At 55.1% G+C, this 18,029-nt stretch overlaps 1 protein-coding gene across 4 annotated transcripts; it reads right to left on the reverse strand.

The window, feature by feature from the left end:
• Positions 1 to 1,092: 1,092 nt before the first annotated feature.
• Positions 1,093 to 17,495, reverse strand: FAM20A (FAM20A golgi associated secretory pathway pseudokinase). 4 transcript variants are annotated; one of them, XM_076353485.1, is made up of 12 exons: positions 17,152 to 17,186; positions 15,649 to 15,844; positions 10,710 to 10,894; positions 10,167 to 10,217; positions 9,600 to 9,678; positions 8,263 to 8,355; positions 6,619 to 6,734; positions 5,975 to 6,155; positions 5,531 to 5,640; positions 5,078 to 5,159; positions 4,935 to 4,994; positions 1,093 to 1,774 (listed from the first exon to the last, which is right to left on the reverse strand). In XM_076353485.1, the coding sequence occupies exons 2-12, from the start codon at positions 15,834 to 15,836 to the stop codon at positions 1,510 to 1,512; spliced, it is 1,410 nt and encodes a 469-aa protein (XP_076209600.1). In that variant the 5' UTR covers positions 15,837 to 15,844; positions 17,152 to 17,186; the 3' UTR covers positions 1,093 to 1,509. The 4 variants fall into 4 exon arrangements, with proteins under 4 accessions (XP_076209600.1, XP_076209599.1, XP_076209601.1 ...); XM_076353484.1 differs by lacking the exon at positions 15,649 to 15,844 and having other exon boundaries at positions 17,152 to 17,495; XM_076353486.1 differs by lacking the exon at positions 15,649 to 15,844 and having other exon boundaries at positions 1,562 to 1,686; positions 17,152 to 17,495.
• Between the last annotated feature and the right edge of the window lie 534 nt (positions 17,496 to 18,029).

Here is an 18,029-nt window from a genome sequence, read left to right on the forward strand (position 1 = left end):
AAACAAGCTTTGTTCCTTCCTTGCATGATCCAGGCACTTACTGCCAGCATCACCGAGTTCCCTTTAGGTTGGGCAGGATTCCAGCCCATGCGAAAATGAGCCAGTGGTAGGTGCAGCAGCTTGCTGAGAACCTGTTAACAACTGCTGCCTGACAACATTTGTACTATGGTTTTAGGATTCTCCTCTGAAAGGTCTGCAGTGCTGTAGATGGTTTTTGTTTAACTTAAAGGTTAGTTTAGAATGAGCTTCTAGTAGATTGGTTGTGGTGGGTTGTTTTTTTTTCCCCTTAAGGATGATAAATTGTCAACAAAGTTCTCAACCACTTTCCCTAGGCTGCCAAAAAGCTCAGTGCAATCGTTCTTGAACAGTTAAAGGAAAAAGCTATTAAAGAGAGCTTCGGTAATCAAACCATTCTTAAGCCTTGTCCTTGAGAGGCAAGGGGAAAACTACAAATTCAAAGATCTCCAAAAACTCCCTTCTCACTTTTTTTTTTCTTTTTTGGTCTCCAGTTCCTATTGCATCTCCTCAAAATGCACAGAGATGGGGGGTGGGGTGGGGGTGTACCATTTCTGTCTTCCAGGGACTTCTGACAACTTAAGGGATTTTAAAGCTATGAGAAGTGAGAAGATGACCTGAGATAGATCCCCCACTTTGGCAAAATGTTTTCACCAGAAGTGGGTGGCTTCTTGGATTGTGAATACAGTCCTATGCCTCTGAGCAGTTTGGTTTGGTGGTTTGTTTTGGTTGGTTTTTTTTTTTTGTTGGGGTCAAAGGCAACACATACCTGCCCTTCTCTTACAACCCAGACTGGCTCTTCCACCCATGAGGCAGGTAAAAGTAGAAGTGGTTTTACTGCCCTGTGAGGCAGTGGGCTTTTGAGCGATGTGCAGAGATCGGAGTGGAGTGGGTTGGTCGCTGTTGAAGAGACCAAGAGGCAACGGACAGGCTTGATGGTGAATACTGGGCAGATGCTCTTCAGTCTGACCATGCTGAATCGACATGTTGTCTTGTCTCAGTGGCAGGTACTGCCCTTGTGAAGTAAGATTGCTCTTTTCTCAAATACACAGTCTTGATTACAGAACAGAGACTTAGTAAGACGAAAATGCTCGTGGCATCTCTTTATTCAAGCCTCATCCTTGGACCTAGTTTGTGTCCTTCACTAGCAAGACCGAGATCCCGTGTGGGTTGAGCAAACCAATGGCCACGTGTTCCCCCGCCCTCCCAAGGGCATGACCAACTACAGAACAGGAGATCGCTCCTTTTCCACCAGAGAGATGGTGTTCAGGTTGTAAAGGTCTGCTACAGTCAGACCACAACTTACCAACACACTGGCCAGGCACAGAAGCTTTGGTTGAGTACCCAGCATAGAAGCCCAGTGTGATTCTTGAAGATCTTCTGAAGAGTTTCCCCTGTCAGTCTCCACAAGCGTTTGTAGATGGAAATTACCAGCTTTTAAAACACTTGCCTTGCAGGGGTTTTCCCCACCTCTGAGCATGAGTTAAAGACTGTTTAAGTGGTCAGCTTCACTTTGTCAGATGCAGGAGCCTCGGGCTGCGTCGTGTCGTTGGCCACCACCTTGACTTCTCCATACGTGTCTATGCATTTCCTCACAGCTTTCAGGATAAGCTGTAACCGTCTGTCTAAAGCCAAGAGATGGGGTTCGGTGAGGACAGGTGCCAGGAGGTCCTGCAGGAGAGATTCCCTCATCACGTCGCTGAGCCGATACTCGGGCTCAGCCAAGAGCTGGAGTCGTAATAACGTTGTCCTCTTTATTCTGGAAAAAAAGAAATTGGACATCTTAATGCAAACTTCTCGCTGCATCCTAGCAAGACCCAGCTGTCTGAGCCCCTTGGTAGTAGGGGAAGGAGGGAGGGCAGAGATGGGTGAAGATACTTGACAAAGAACTGTGGAACAAAAGCTTTCCCTTTCTGAAGGAAATGAAATTTTTTTTTTGCAGAAACCTCTGCTTCTTTGTTTTTCCAGACTGCAGAGTATTTGTACTGCAGACTTCTGTCATCAGAGAGAAAAACATGATAGAAGGTCTCAGTAATGAGTGTTTTTCCTCTGAGTCAAGAGATGACCCAGTTCCCCAGATTACTGCAGAGTGGTGCCATGTTCCCAAGGATGACATTTATGGGGTGGGGGCAGAGGGGGAGGTAAAAGGAAAAGGTGTGAATGAGAAAAAAATTCTTCTGTCAAAACTCTGAGCAAAAAGAGGGAATATTTCCTGGAACTGATTTAACTGTGACTTTTCACCTTAAGAGGTACTGAGACTTAAATATTATTTCTCTTTGACAGAAAATGGGATGAAAAGCTATAATCTTGGAACACTTCTGGGAACAAAACTAAGTATTCTGAAATCATTTGTTTAATCCTCAGCAAAAGTGTTTTGACTTCAGCATCTCTAACACTGAAATTAATCAGTGGTTTTAATTATTGCCCTTTAAATTTTGGTAACAAAGTAGATCGTGTTTGTGGAGCCATTCCTATTTAACTGAGCCAGAATTTTCAGATGGAAAAAGGTGTAGTCAGAAACATTTTAACCAGCTCCAGAACTTGCCTTTGTATGCCTGTTATTTACCCAGGGCATCGATCTGGCTCTCTGCAACTCTTAACAGGACACATGCTGTTCAGATGCCAGGGGAAAGGCCTTGTTGCTGCTGCTCTGCCTGGCCGAGCAGTGGCTGAATTGCACCAGGTGCCCGCAGCGCTCTGGAGCAGCCAAGCGAGGTTGTGTGTCTTTGCTCAGTGATGCCTGTTGCGTTGCACGAGGGAGGGAGAAAGGTGCTGCGACCGGCTGCCTCCTGCGCAGTGCTGGCACGGGGGCAGGTGACTTAAACTGTGGCTGTTGTCCTGGCTGCCCGCTGCCAGGCTTGCCTTAATATTCCTGCAAAAAATAATCAATTGATAAAGTGCTTAAGGCTGGCAACGAGGCTTTAAATCACTGCCGGAGCACGGCTGTGAGGTTCTGCTGCTGCCAGAGAAAGCCTTATGCAGAGCAGATGTGAACTGCAGCAAACGAGTGTGCGTGCACTCTCCTTCTAGGCAAGGGGTGACTCTGAGGAGCCGCTGTGGGTAAACACCAGCTGTGTTTGCTCTTGTCTGAACAGTGACGGGGCTTGGAGGTGGAGAACAGGATAGTCTGGCCCTGTGGGGAATGGCTTATTTAATGCTGTAACAGTTACATAAGAAACAGGCAGAATATGGAAAGGAGCACGAGATGGAAATCCTGCCACCGGCCCTGCTCCTCGCCCACAGGGCAGTTGTAACCTCGCTGTTGTACTGAATTCTTGAAGATTTGAACCAGAGCCTTCTAGGGACTTCATCAGCCAAGAAGATCCATGAGCCAGGTTAACTGTGGGCTGTTTCCAGGCCTATCTGTTCCTCGTTGAGGGTTTTGACCCTTTCAGGAAAAGGACCATCTCTTACTGCATGGCTGTATTTGTGCCATTTACTGTACTCGGAGCAATGCCGGGAGAGGAGAGCAGCAGACTTCAACGTGTGGGACAAGGACTGGCGTGGGAGCTGTGAAAGGTAGCTAGAAATACCAGAAGACTTAAATCTTGCTGGAAGCCAAACTTAGAGAAGAACTCAACTGGGAACGAGATGAATGTGTTTAACAGGGAAGCAAGCGGCCTGTTATTCAGCACCCCTGTGGTTTGAGTGGTCCCTCTTGTCCGGTGGGGCTGGAGGACTTTGTTCCTACTTAGGTGTACACGGCTCGACTTCACGTAGGAACAAGGAGGTGACTCTGGGCTGAGTCCAGATAGTTGGTCAGGGCAGGCTGAAATCTGTGGCCTCTCTACTTACTCAAGGAAAACTTTTTCTTTCCTTTCCAAGTGTTTTTTGGATGCTCCTCCACTCCGAATAGATTGGTTGTTGTGGGAAATGAAGTTCTGTGTATCTCTCTCAGGCAGCATGAGTTGCTTTTACGCTGTTCTTGGCCCTAGTTGGCTTATTACAAGGTGCGACTTGCAGGTCGTCTTACCACTGTCTTTTACAAGGAGAACTAAATTAAGAAGAGCTTCTGGGAGGTGGATCTGGAAGAACAGGAAGGATCTGACCTGTGGATCTTACTGTATACAGGTCAAATTAAGAGGCAGAGTTAATTTAAATGGCACAAAATAGGAGTTCGTGAGAAGGATTCACTGTGAGCCTGCAATTATAAATGAAAAGGCTCACTGGGTGCAAATAACAGTTCTTAAAATGAGATCCAGTAATACAAGTGTATGGGGAGAGAGTGCAGTTAACACCCTTACGCTGAGATGGAGCAGGTACAGCGAGGAAATAGGTTAGGCATCTCCTAAAGAAAAACCACAGGGAAGAGCGGCTTTTTCTGTCTCTTAAATTTAACTTTCAGCTGATGATTTACGTGAATTGATAAAGGGAGAAGATAGGATTCAAATAGTAAAATTTATGAGCTTCTGCTTAATGCCATGGGAAGAAGAAACCTGATTAGCTGTATTAAAGTTCTACCAGGCTTTTGGATGGAGATTTCTGAGCTTCGTGTCAGACGAATGGGGCTGATAGCACCTTATGCCGATGGGCTGGGAAATGCTAGGAGACCCTTCTGGAAGGGTTTGATCCAATGGACAGTGTCTCCTGGTCTGTCAGTGAAAGCTTTTACGCTTGCAAGGCCTTTTAACTTCAACGGGAAAGTATCCAGGAAGGATAGTTGTACGACACTGTAGCAGGCTGCAGCACAACAGAGCTTAATATTCTAACTGATATAAAAGCTTAATCCCTGTTTCGGGGACAACTCGTGATTCCCGTGCTCCGGTGTCTGGCCTGCCCCCTTGGCTGGGATTAGCAGGGGCTCTTCGCTGTGCTGCTGGATGGAGCCGGGCCCGGGTGACTTCCAGCAGGAAGCGCTGCCGGTCCGTTACGGTGGGAACACCAACGTGTCTGGGAAGGAAGATGAAGCTGGCACTTACATGCAACACTGGGAGAGCGGGGCCAGGATGGAGGTTTCATCATGGGAATGCCGCCCGAACCTGGGGGGATAAGCAGAGACTGCAGAGCTTTAGTGCCTGCCCAGCCCCTTGCCCACCTCCCCAGTGTCCTCGCACAGCCTCACCCTCTGGCGTTGTCCAGATGTAAGAGGAAGCCGTCGTCCCCAAACTTGGTGAACATTTCATAGTGGTGACGGTCCATGTTCCCTGGTAAAGGGCAGACAGAGGAACAGAGTTTCCCTTGCATGTGACCAAGTAATTTTCTGAACTATCCTATATTTTTTCAGATCTGTGTGAAATACTTGTTGGCTTGCTGGAAGTGTCTAAGATGCTCAGAGCTGCTGCTTTCATCTTGCTGGACCCCCCCGGGGAGTGGGCTGGGGTGGGCCTGGGGGCTCCCCCTCGCCCGCGCATCAGGAGGGGTTGTGCTGGCTGGCTGTGGGGAGACAGCAGTCTCTCAAAACTGTCTCTGGAGCAGAAGGGATGGCTTTGAGAAACACCGTGGCATGGGAGGGCAGACAGACTGATGCTGAAGGCCCACACGGAATGAGGGAACGTGATTTCCCCCTTCATCATACCTATTAGGAAGTCAAATATGGCCATGTCAATGATGTTAAGCAGGCGGTTGCCATTGCTGTAGGGGTAGATCTCCCTCACCGTGTTGCAGTAGAGCGGATTCACTTCCCACCTGTAGGAGATGGAGGAGAGGGGGGAGATGCACTTAGTAGTTGCTGCTGCTGTGTCCCAACAGCACCCCAAAGCCGGTCTCCCGTGCAGAGATGGAGAGAAGGACGACTTAAATCTCCGTCCTTGTGCGTGCAGGAGACTGGAAGTCAAACCCAGTCAATGCCCAGGCATTAAGAGTTATTAGACTAATTATGGGCAATCTCTGAACCTTGGCCTTCCTCTGCCTGGACATACAATTTCTGTATGTATCTCTGTGTGTTTGTACCCTGCTTATTCTCCTTCCCACGCGCTCCCTGCAATGCAGATATGGGAAGCAGCATCATTTACCCACTTACTCCTCTTTTCCATCAAACGAGTAGGACCGGATCCACGGGTTTGGGATGGAGAGTCGTGGCGCCAGGTTGAGGGACGGCAGGAAGGCGGAGAGGGACCCTTCTAGGAGGTGAGGGTTCCCACACACCGCGTACTCAGTCTTGCACATGTACGGGCACTTGGCAAAGAAGCACACGTTGCTGGCTGGGAGGAGAAGAGGGAGGAGAACTGGGGAAAGGAGCTACGATCTGCAGGAGGCTGCAAGGTAGCCTGGACTGGCCTCTTCCCCATCGCGTGACGGTGACTGTGTATACTGTGGCATATGTAACCACATCATGGATGCGAAACTGCCGTTTGGCAGGATTGATGGAGGATAGCTGGGTTTTGGTTGATGGACAGGCCTGGTCCCATGCTAGGGGAAAGGCTGGGGAAAATTGGGCAGGCGAGTAGATCTGGCAGATAATTCCAGCTAGAGGTTGAAGGACACCTCTGCTGTAACCATGTCTTTGCGCATCTGTTTCACCCAAGACTTTAATTTCTGCTCAACAGCATAAGTCCTGCTGGCCCCTTTTGCCTGCTGGCCCCTTTTGCCTGCAGACCCTGCCCTTCCACCCACCATGGACCAACATGCCTAGTCCCAGCTCGCGGCAGCCAAGCGCTCGCCTACCTGGTGAGATGAAGAAGACACTCTGCAGGATCTCGTTCTTGGTGACCTCCAGGATCTCCTTGGTGACGTTGATCAACCTCCCAACTGTGGGCGGCACCCTCCGGAAATCCAGGATCCTGCACAAAAGGGACGGCTGCTCAGAGCCTGCGGTGCAAAGGGATGTTACTGCACAGAGCAACGTGGGACGGCAGATGCGGCCCTCGTCCCTCCGTTGGTAAACCAGGGGCCTTTTGATGACTGCACTCACATGGGTTTTTTTTCCTCCCAGCTTCTTTCTAGCAAATAGCCAGGATCATTTTACCCTCTGGACCAAAATGCAGCTGAGTTCGGGTTTTGGTATTTTAATAGCTGCTGCTTGGAATAATCTGGATGTTCTCCAGGATTCATGTCTTTTCCCTAACCGGTTTCTCCCATCCCCTTGTACGCAAGCTGGGTCCTTGGGGAGGCAGAACAGCCCTTCAGGCCCTTCTACAATGTTGGGTTTGACACGGAGCAAAGATGTGTTGAACCTGGTACAATGCGGCTGAGACAGCAGGAGGCGAGGAGTGATCACCCCACTCGGAGGCACTCATGCCCAACTGATTCATCTCAAATATTCTTAAAAAAAATCAGGGCCCGGGGCAGGCAGGCATTTATGTCAGTGAATGGAAAGCCGCTGTTGATTGCTGAGTCAGTAACACGGGGTGAACTGCTAATGCTGTGCTTTGCTCCTTGGGTAATGCCCTCTGCTTCTGAGAATCTGGCACAAAACAGGATTTTGCCTGTTACTTATTGAGCAATGTTTAAAGAAAAAATTGCTTTCATCTAGCATCTTTCAGCTCCAAAAACCACAAAGCACTTCAGAAAAGCAGTCTGGCCTCATTTTTCTGGCGGTGGAGCTGGGATGCAGAGACGCAAGCTGATGGTAGGTGAGTCAAGTAGAGTCACTGGGGTGATGTAGGGGCAGAGCTGGAAAGGGAGTTCAGCTCTCTTCATTCCCTCGCTCAGTTTGAGCTACAGGACTTACAGATTAGTCCTGCTTATCATATAAGTTGGGTGTGGGAACTGGAGAGCCCCATCCACTGTCATCATCAGGGATCACTTTCCTCGATGTTCAATACTCATCCCATTGAGGGGAAGAAGGCTGCTGCTCTCCTCTTCTAATAAGGGTATTTTTGATTTTATGAAATACAGAACCTGCTGGGAAGAGGTGCCAGGTTAATTGCTCATTAGCTGAGGGCTTGAAACTGCATCGCTGCAGTTTATCTCAATCCAAAACATGCCTTGATTGCTGATTGAGCATGGGACTCCCATACCGGGAGGGGATCAAGGCTGCACCCAGAGCTCATCTTTGCGCTTTGATGCATGGGAGGGACCACGTGCGTGTGACAAATACCTGACCCATCTGCAACCTGGACTTCATCTGCCAGCCTGTTCTCATGCAGCGGCCAGGGCAAAGCTGATCCTGGGCTTCAGATGAGAGCCAGAGCTGCCCCGTCCCCAGGTAATGCAGCAGCTCCCAAAAGGGTGCTGCAAAGCAATCACTTATCTAAGGCCAAGCAGCTCTGCAGGACTCAGCACGGCTTTCCTCATGCCCAAGCTCTCCATGGGCAGAAGACCAGGTGCTGGCAGCCGGAGGAGGCAGGCGCCGCGGCAGGCCCCTACCTGTCCAGGTGGAAGGCGGCGATCTCTGCGTTGTGCCGCTGGAAGTCAACGAAGTAGAAAAAGTCCTCGGGAGTCTCTTCATCACGTTTCTGCCTGGGAGAGATCAAGGGGGTTAATCTAACCGGGCCCGGCAGGGCAGGCAGGCACCGGTGAGGGCAGCTGGAGGCAGCCTGGACACAAAGTGGTGGCACAAGGACAGTGCACCCAGGGACAGCCGATGTGCTTGGGAACAGCTGTCGTGTGGCCACGCCGGTGCCAGGGCCACCGGGCAGAGCTGCAGCACCAGGACCCAAAGTGCCCGGTGCTGAGCTGGAGCCAACCCTCTGTGCCGGGGAGCAGCGCTTGCGCCCTGGCTCAGTGCCGGGTGGGTGAGGGAGGCAGAAGGGCTGACTGTGGGCTTTAAAACTATTTGTGCCAGAGTTTAGACCCACTTACTTAGGACAGCGTTTCGAGTGGGTATAACACCGGGGGATGCTAGAGGCCATGCTGCACTTCTCACATCCCTGTGGGAGGCAGAAAAGAGCTTAGGTTTGATGCTCTCCTATCCCTGAGATGGGAATCCCAGCTCTTTTAATTTCATTTTCTGGCTGTCGCACAGTGCCCCAATATATGTATTATGTGAATTTGCATGCTCGGCCTCCCAAGCAGCTGTACATCACAGGAAAGCCCACAGGCATTGCTGAGCCCTCCTGGCTCAGCTGAGTGCAGGGATGCTTTCCTTCACCTCCCAGACCTGCCGGACACCGGGCAGAGGTGGATGGAAACCAACGGGACAGGAGCTGGCTGCTTTCTGGATGAGCAAACCATCACAGTCGGTGTGCTGCCAGCTGCCCTGCCTGTGCACGGAAAGTAAAGTGAGAGGGAATAAATGTGAAGAGTCCTAAGGGGCTAGAAATAAGTGCAGAACCAATTTAAAACTCCTGTTTGAGGTGACCGGGACTGATGGCTATTTCTTGGAAATACTCCGGGGAATCCAAGGAGAAACAAGGTAAAACACAAAGTCAGCTGGGGAAGAGGAAGAAATGGGCAGTCCCTAACAGTAAATTGCCCCGAAGTCCTTCACCGTCTGGCATCTACGAACTGAGAAACTTCCAACGTCAATAAGCAGTGTGGGAACACCGGTGTTCATCTGCGTGTGGCTCTGTGATGGTGCAAGCAGCCAATAATAATTAAACCTTTTCAGCTGTCCAGGTAGCTGAGCGCAGGAGAGGAAAGACACGGCTGTGGTGTGCCTGTCCTTGCCAAGGATGCTCGCACCCCTCGCTGTGGGGCTCCTTGGTTCGTGGCTATGCGGGGCGGCGGGGGGGCTCGGTGGGGGCTCTGCTGGTGTGCCTTACCTCATGGGCTTGAACATGGCTTTCCCAAAATCCTGGAACCTGAGGACCAGCTTCAGGTGCACGCCGCTGGGCTTCACGACTTGGGGAGGAAACGGGACGTTAGCTGCCCGGAAAGCCTCCCCCGCGGTTAGCTGGGGGAGGTAACCGGTGTGAAGCACCGGTTACACACTCCGGTGCGATTTCAGCTTTCCACCCTGGTGAGCGCATCCCATCGCTCCTTCCAGCTGTTCCCCTCTGCTTTGGTGCTTCTCCCCTCTGCTTCTGCAGTTATTTTTCCTCTCTCCTTCTCCCCTGGGCCATAGAGGAGATTTCCCTCCAGCACTTCTCCCAACAGCCATTTGTTATGTCCTCTTGGGGACTTTTTCCTCCCCCCAGTAGAAACCAGTGGCGTACTGGTATCCTGGCACCCACATCTGGGGTGGCAGGGTTTAATTGGAGGGAGAAGGGGCTGGTGTTGCCTGGCTTTACGTTTCCCTTGCTGAGGTTAGGGCGGAGGAGTTGGGCATTGGGGTCAGCGGAAGCGATGGCATGTGGGGGGACAGCAGGGACCCGAAGCGTCACACTCACTCTGGCTGCAGTCGCAGGCCCCCAGCAGCGCTTTCTCGTCCTGGCTGTAGTCTGCAAGGGCAGGAGGAGCGGTGAGACCCTGCTGGGCTCAGTCTCTTGCTGCTGACCCCCCTCCCAGCATGGGGTATGCAGGGAGGCACTGCCTGCCCGTTCCTGCCTGCCCGTTCCTGCCTGCCCGTGCTGCCCCAGCCTGGCAACCCTGGTACCATCGGTGCACGGCGAGGGGTGCAGTCCCCTCGGGGATGGCTGAGGCAGCCTGTTGGGACTAAACTTCCATGCAATGGGTCCCCGGCATGGTTGGCACCAAAAAATGCTGCATCAAGGGTCGCAGCCAAGTCTTTCCTCCCATATCAAGGTAAGGGCACGGCAACTGCACAGCATAGCACAAAACCTGCCGGGAAGCCGGCACAGGGCTTGGGGCTTCCTCCGGCGAGCAACAGCCCCTGCCTCGTTTGCAAAAGTGACCTGGGGGGGCTGGAGACCCCCAGCCCTGTGCAGCTCCTGATGGCCGCATCCCCATCCCTGCGGCAGGAGGGTGCTTACCGGCACTGATAGTGGTGGAGTCTTGCATGTCCCGGAGGAGCCTGCTGACGGCAGGGCTGGAGCGCGGGTAGAGCCCGTCCCGGCTGATGCCCAGGTGGAACTGGAGCCAGCTGGCCTCCGGCCGGAGCGGCAGCGGCGCCGCTGGGGAGGTTAGGTTCAGCTCCTCCCTGTAAAGCTTGTGTCTCCTAGAAGAGAGTGGTTATGAGGTGATGAAGATGAGCCCTGGGATGGAAACCCTTACTGCTCTGAGCCCAGAGGCTGTTGGGGAGCGTGGAGGGTGCTGAGGAGCAGAGCCGGGGGACATGGGGTGGATAAGGACTCTGGGTGCTACCCCAGGGGAAACTGAGGCAGGGAGCAATGACTGAGATGGTCAAAGGTCTCACAAATTGTGCCTGCTTCCCTCTGCAAAGCCCTGGGAAAGCAGCCCCAAGCGGGAACACGAGGGACTCTGTTATCTTCTCCTCACCCCATCAGAACCAGGAGGGGTGTCAGGGCATGGCTGGAGCTAAACGGTGTCTCCAGCAACACAAGAGCTGGCCTATGTGATGGATGAAGTGCTTCCTGGAGGGACTGCAGGCTCCAGGCCAGACCTGGGGAAGGGATGTGATGTGACAGCAGATAACTTGGGTATTAACTGTTCAGTGAGGTGTCCAGAGAGCCCAGGAGAACAACAGGGTCTTCTGGTTTAGAGGTTTAGATAGGACGTGAGGAAAAATTTCTTTACTGGAAGAGTGGTTAAACATTGGAACAGGCTGCCCAGGGAAGTGGTTGAGTCCCCATCCCTGGAGGTATTTAAAAGACGAGTAGATGAGGCGCTTAGGGACATGGTTTAGTGGGCATGGTGGTGTTGGGTCGACGGTTGGACTCGATGATCTTAGAGGTCTTTTCCAACCTCAATGATTCTATGATTCTATGATTCTCCAAGTGAGCCTCCACAGAGGACTATCTTTACGGTCATTACATCTCCACCAGTATTTTTTGCTGAAGCTGGAGGTCCCAGGCAGGAAAAAAAAAAAAATCACTAAGAGCCATAAATCACCTTTGTGACCAGATTCACAGCCCTCAGTCTGGCAAGCAGGGATGCGGTGAGGCTGCCCAGCAGTGTCCTGCCCATCACCTCTTAAAATCAAGGTTGAACTCAGCCCTTTCTTGGCAGGTGGAGCTGAAGGGGCCTCCCAGGTTCAATAATAACCCCAAAACTTCTCCTCACTTGATCAGCATTTTCCTTGACCTTGAGACGTCCACAGCTGGGACCCATGCTTTGCTAAACTGCAATCGAAAGGTCACTTATTCCACCCAGCAGAGGACAGAGAATTAGTTTCTCATTAACGTCGGCTAAGCCGTGTACAGAGTAGCTGGTCCTGATAAAGCGAAAACGAAGTTCAGTTTGCACTGAAAGTGCCAAGATACATCCATGACGGAAAACAGGAGCTGGGGCTGATAACGAGTGAGGCATTAACCAAGGCTGGAATGGAGAGGCTGAAGAGAGGGAGGTACCGCACGCCTCGCTAGACCCAATCCAGACCCTTAGCAAAACACGCTCTGGGAAACACAAAAGATGAAAAGAGACTTTTCCCTGCCCACCTTTAGTTTTTCCTAATTTTTCCTAAATTTTTAGGTTTTGCCCAACGCAAACAAAACTAAAAGCAGGGAGGAGAGGGAGGCTTTTCAAGTGTGGTGGGAGAGGGGAGCACGTGCGGGCACCCGCAGGCACGGCAGGGTGTCCTCTGGGGTGGTGGCGCGGCTCTGCCGGGGTTTGCCGCGCTGCGTGGCCTGCAGCGGTGGCTGCAGCGAGCAGGTGCTGACCGTGCACCGAGTCATTCATCAGCCAAGGAGTTGGCAGTGGTGGCTGGAAAGGGCTCATGGGCATTGCTGGGTTTTTTTGCTTCTTTGCTCAGACCAGCAGAAAAGCATTGGGTTTCGGTTGGGGTTTTTTCCCACCATCCTTCTCCATCCAAGCAGGCTAAACAGTGTGGTTAGTCCGGTCTAACCATGAGCGAAGGGTGAATGCCTCCGGTGGTGAGGGACACGTTTCAGTAGCGTCCTGGGAGAAATCTAGGGAACGGAGAGACGTGGCATATCTGGAAGTCAGAGCAGCCCATTCCCTCTCCCAGTTTGTTTGCCTTTCAGTTGGACCGGGTCAGCTACAGCACGAAGTCCACACGCATGTGGTCAGGAATAAGGGTGTCAGAGCATTTCTCCGTTGATCCAGTTTAGGAGGAAGCTCAAGTGATTTGCAGCTCAGCGCCAGAGGGGAGGAGGGTGTGCTGCTGGTGGGGTCTCGCCTGGCCCCACGCCGGCCGCTCTGCAGGGACAGGGCTTTTTGGGGACATCTCTTTGCCCAGGCCATCTGGAAAGGAGGCAGAAGCTGCCCCTGAGTCAGGAGGAGGCGGACACGGGAGCGTGCTAAGACTCGTCGGCAGGTTTGGCTGGCAGGCTGTGCACAAGGATGTGGCCCCGGGACGCTGTTGACTCCAGTGGACGTGCCTCGACCTTCCAGTGCGCTGCCGTGCACCAGGTCTCGTGTGGGCAAGTCTCTGAGGCACGACCTTAACCCCCCGCCGCGGCCAGGGACAATAAAGACCCCAGTGTAATTTAGAAGAATGACTCAGGATTTTTCCCTAGGGAAGCTGCCCAAATATTTTACCATATTTGCTCTCCTGCCTCCCATACACACAGGCTGTTCCCCCCCGGGGTGGCAGTGAGCAATAGATTACTGATGGGGAAAAAAATGCAGCGGTTATGCAAGGGAAGGCAGTTCCCGGCTGGCAGCTGCTTCCCAGCCCAGCGCCCGCATGGTCCCTGCCCTGGGTGCACTGCTGCAGGGCCAGCGAGCCCCTTTCCAGCCTTTAAACCCAAAATACAGCTCCCTCTGCCTCCCCGTTTCCTTCAGGATTCCTGAAATATTTTCCTGTAAGAACAGAGCTCTGCAAAAGACATAATGATATAAAAACCATGTTCATTTCTAACTTGCTATAAATAGCCCCGGGGTCGCCCTAGCTCTCTGCACAGCCAGCTCGCTGCTGGGCTGCGAGGGGCACGGCGTGGGGTGATGCTGGGCACAGACCACTGGTGTCTGCTTGCCCCATGCCTCCCCCGGCACTGAGCCGGTTACAGAGTTTGGGGTTTTGAAGCTGTTCCTTCAAGGATAAAAATAAGCTCTGGAGTTTTTAAGGATTGGGGGTTTTTTTTGGTTTTGAAGAGGTGTGGATGGTTTTTTGCTGTTTCCTTCCTGCATCCCCATCAGTCTCTCCAGCTGGTTCTGCATCCTGCAATCAAACTCCTGGTCCTAATTGAAGTGCCGGAGAAAAGCACGGTGATGGGCAGCAGCCAGCATGCAGCAAGCACCGTGGAGGTAGGACACACGCTGCTGGCCATGCTCCCCTGGCCATGGGTATCCGAAATGGGCCATATCCTGGGGCCGCTCCATGAGCTGGCAGAGAGTCCCAGTCCAGCTGACGTCCATCTGGCCGCAGAAATGAAGACAGGCACGCTGTGCTGTAGGTACAGGGTTAAGCTACAGCTTGTTCCACTCAAGAGGAGCATCCTGCCACTCTGAAAGCTGCTTTGCCAACAGTCAGACCTACGCGAGATGCAGAAACGTGCCCTGTCGCCCAGTCAAGCCGAGGAGGAGCTGGCCCACGGACACTTAGCTCTGACCCTCTTCTGCCTGGTAGTGGATGTGGTCACGCCTTGGTGAGAGCTGGTGTGGACCTTGCTCCCGCAGCACTATCTTCAGTCCTCAACAGCAGCAGCTTCGCTAAACCTATGGATTGGGAGAGAAAGCCATGGGTTCCTGGGTCCTGCAGAGGACACTGCCCTCCGCTCTCAGCAAACATAATGACAGCTCTTTCACTGATCACGTCGGAGAGGATACGGGCTCCGCAGTGCTTCTGGTGAGGCAGAAATTCCTCCATGCCCACAGTAAATCATTGGTCTTACGAAATGCATCAGCCCTGGCAAGTGCTGTCTTATTATATATTCAATTTGCAGCACCAACGGCAGGAGAGTTTGTGTGTCACCTTGGCCTGTGCATGCTCTCTGAAGGCTTTACCCGCTTATGAGCACCGTATATTTCATTTCAAAGTAACTGAGGAGACTCTGCCTCCCTTCTCCTTCCCGGAGGTGCAAAGTGAAGTCAACCAAGGGCAAACAACTTTCCTCCCTGCCACATCATAAACAAACCTCAGAACAAAACGCAATGTGCAGCCACGGCTTAGTTGCAAATAGCGCGTTTAAACAAAGCAGTAAATAAAGTCGGGAAATGCAGACTTCTCGCCAAACAGCCGGGGCTGTCCCGCAGGCGAGGCTGGTGCGGATATAATGCCAGCGTTGCTGCAAGCGCTTGGCACTGGGTGCTCAGGGCTTCTGGTGGTGCTCAAGAAGCCATCAAGTACGTGCCATGAGCTGCTTCGGTTTGATTCCCCCATCCCCACCAGGCTTTTGCTTGGGAAACACCCATCTTGCTGCCCAAATCCCAATGTCTTCAGGAGGCATTGCTCAGCTCCGAGAAGATGCACCCAAGGGGGGTCCGTGGCACAGCCTGGCCGTGGCGTGTGTCCCCAGGGATACCCAAACCCACCACCCACGGACTTCAAGCGATGTGAAGAAGGATTCGACCTGCTCCAGACTGACTCCGGCAAGGGATGAGCCTCGCAGGGCTCAGGATGAGCCCCCTGGCCGAGCACATGGGGCAGCTCCAGGCCCTGGGCGCTGCTCAGGCCATGGAGGTCGTTCTTTCGTTCCTTCCTTATCGCTTCCCATCGTCTCCTCCTGCAAATTGTGCCTGAAACTGAGACTGGGTGAGTCCCATAGAAATAAGAGGAATACGCATCGAAGTGGAGAAAATGGGAGCTTGGAAATCCTGCCCGCATGGTTCAGCAAACAGCACGTGGGTGACAGAAGGAGCAGGGGATGGGTCTGATGCTGGAAACCAAACCTGGGCAGTGGGGAAGTGCCGGGACAGGGACCTCCGAGGTGGTCCCCAGGAGATGTTGCTGTCCCCTTGCAGGCGGGCACCATCCCTGTCCCATGAAGGGTGGCAGCAAGGTGATGCTGTGAGCTTGGCACGCTGGGAGCCTCTGCGCAGGGGCACTGCGGTGACCCGCTCTGGCACCGCATCACCATGGCCGTCCCTGTTGGATCCAAGTTTGTGCATGAGGGAAGAAGCTGGGGTGCAGGGAGAAGCAGGGACTCCGGGGAACGCTGGCTGTTTCCAGCTTGGACGCAACCCTCCTGGAAGAGGGGTTAGATCAGGGGTTCAGGGGCCCCGGGGTATGAAGCCTTGGCAGTCGGGGCATGCACAGGCGGCCGATGCTCAGAGCTGGTGCTGAGGGTCACCGTCCCCTCCGAGGCAGGGGCCATGGGCGTTAGTGACAGTCCCACCTCAGGAGCAGGAGACGGGGGAGTTTTCCTGCAACCGTTGCTGGGGCTGGGAGAGGCAGCAAGAAGAGGGCTCTGAGCTGGGAGTCCCTTTCTCTCCAAAAGTAAAAGCCTCTGCACCTTTTCTTGCAGAGAAGTCAGCAGTGGGAAAAGGAGAGGGGCTGAATGGGGAGCCAGCACCCCGACACCGCTATCGTGGCTCAGAGGAGACCCATGTAATTGCTTGGAGGCAGACACCGAGATGTGCGGGGCTCTGGCCTGGGGGGGGCTGTGGCTGCTGGAGCCCAGGGGCTCCAGTTGTCACCCACCCTGAGGGCTGGTGGATGCAGGGGCTGGCTCCCCTTCTGCCCCCAAGCCAAAAAGGCAACGCGGAGCAAAGGAGGTGCTTACCCCTGGGAGGACCCGGCTCGCAGGGTCTCACCCTCTGCCCCAGCAGCCACCCTTCCCCTCCCCTGGGGATCTTAGAGCAGAGCGGGAGGCACCCCAAGAAGCCCCCTCCCAGCAGAGCCCACTCTACCCCCGGGCTCAGCCCTGCCTGTCCATGGGGTGCTGCTTGTTGGGGAGGGGGGGTGATGGGGGGGACGGTGGGGTAGAGAGCCGGAAAGCAGGGCACAAGCTGGGCTGGGGAGGGGATGCTGGGGGGGGGCGGTACCTAGGGGGTGCGTGCCCAGGCGGGGGGTACTTAAGCAGGGGTGCCCGCGAGAGCTGCCCAGAAAAGGGGGTGCCTGTGGGGTATCTGTGCAGGGGGTACCCGGGAGGGGCGCCTGGAGACAAGGTGCTCATGCAGGGGATGCCTGGGGAGGGGGTGCCCAGGAGGTTCCCGTGCAGGGGGTACCTGTGCGGGGGCTGCCCGGGGAGGGGGTGCCCGGGGGGTACCTGCGCTTGGGATGCTCGTGCAGGGGGGTGCCCGGGCGGTGCCCGTGCAGGGGGTGCCCGGGGAGGGGGTGCCCAGGAGATGCCCGTGCAAGGGATGCCCGCGGAGGGGGCGCTCGGGGAGGGGTACCCGCGCAGGGGGTGCCCGGGGCGGGTGCGGCGGGGGTGCCGCGGCGGCGGGACGCACCTGTTCCAGCGGGCCGCCTTCCGCCGGTAGTAGCGCAGGGCTTCGCGGGCGCCCAGCAGCGGCTCGGCGGGGCCCCGGGGGGCGGCGGCGCGGTACAGCGGGTGGGCGAAGAGGCGCCGCAGCGCGGAGGCGGCGCGGGCGCGGGGCGGCGGGACGGCGGGCGCGGGGCGGCGGCGGCAGGGACAGCCCGGGGCGCCCGCCGCCAGCTCCCGCCGCGCCCGCGGCCAGAGGTGGAAGTAGAGGTCGGCCGCCAGCAGCGCCCCGAGCAGCAGCAGGACGGCCGGGCGGTCCCGGCGCGGCCCCGGCATGGCCGGCGCGGGGAACCGGGAGCCGCGGGCAGGGACAGCTCCGGGCGCGGGGAGCAGCCGCCGCCGCCGCCGCCGCCGCCACCGCCGCCGCCTCCCGGGGCAGGGCGCACGGGGGAGCTCGAGCGGCGGAGCCGGGGGGTGCGGGCACCTCGGGGCGGGGACCGGGCAGGGCGCTCGGGGCCCGGGGCGGGGGATCGGGGCCCGGCCGGGGCGGGGGATCGGGGATGGGGGACGGGGTGAAGGGAGCGCGGGGCTCCCGGAGAAGGGTCGGGGTTCGGGTCCGGGTCGGGGTCCGGGCAGAGGCTGCCCCGGAGGCGGCGCGGGGACCGAGCCGAGCCGCCCCGGGCTGTGCCGCCCGCCCCTCCGCTGCGACCGGAGCACCTGGAGCCGCCCGGCTTCCCTCCGCCTCTCCCCGGGCAGGCTGCAGGCTCCCCCCGCCTGCCCTCACCCCTCGACTCCTTCAGCGGGGCTTTGCCCCCTCTCCCGAAGGCGGAAAGTCCACCCGGCCAAAACCCAGCAGGAGCTGGAAGCTGGCAAGTGTCGCTGCCGCGGGTGACTCAGGGCGGTGTC

The sequence above is a fragment of the Aptenodytes patagonicus genome, chromosome 16 (genome assembly GCF_965638725.1).
Source record: "Aptenodytes patagonicus chromosome 16, bAptPat1.pri.cur, whole genome shotgun sequence".
Lineage (NCBI taxonomy): Eukaryota > Metazoa > Chordata > Aves > Sphenisciformes > Spheniscidae > Aptenodytes > Aptenodytes patagonicus.

Coding starts and splice junctions, on each gene's coding strand:
- FAM20A (XM_076353484.1), bottom strand. CDS start 17,459: ATGCCGGGGCCGCGCCGGGACCGCCCGGCCGTCCTGCTGCTGCTCGGG. Junction 6,735..8,262: donor GCCGCCTTCCACCTGGACAG/GTAGGGGCCTGC, acceptor CCTTTTGTGCAG/GATCCTGGATTTCCGGAGGG. Junction 4,995..5,077: donor CATCTGGACAACGCCAGAGG/GTGAGGCTGTGC, acceptor TTATCCCCCCAG/GTTCGGGCGGCATTCCCATG.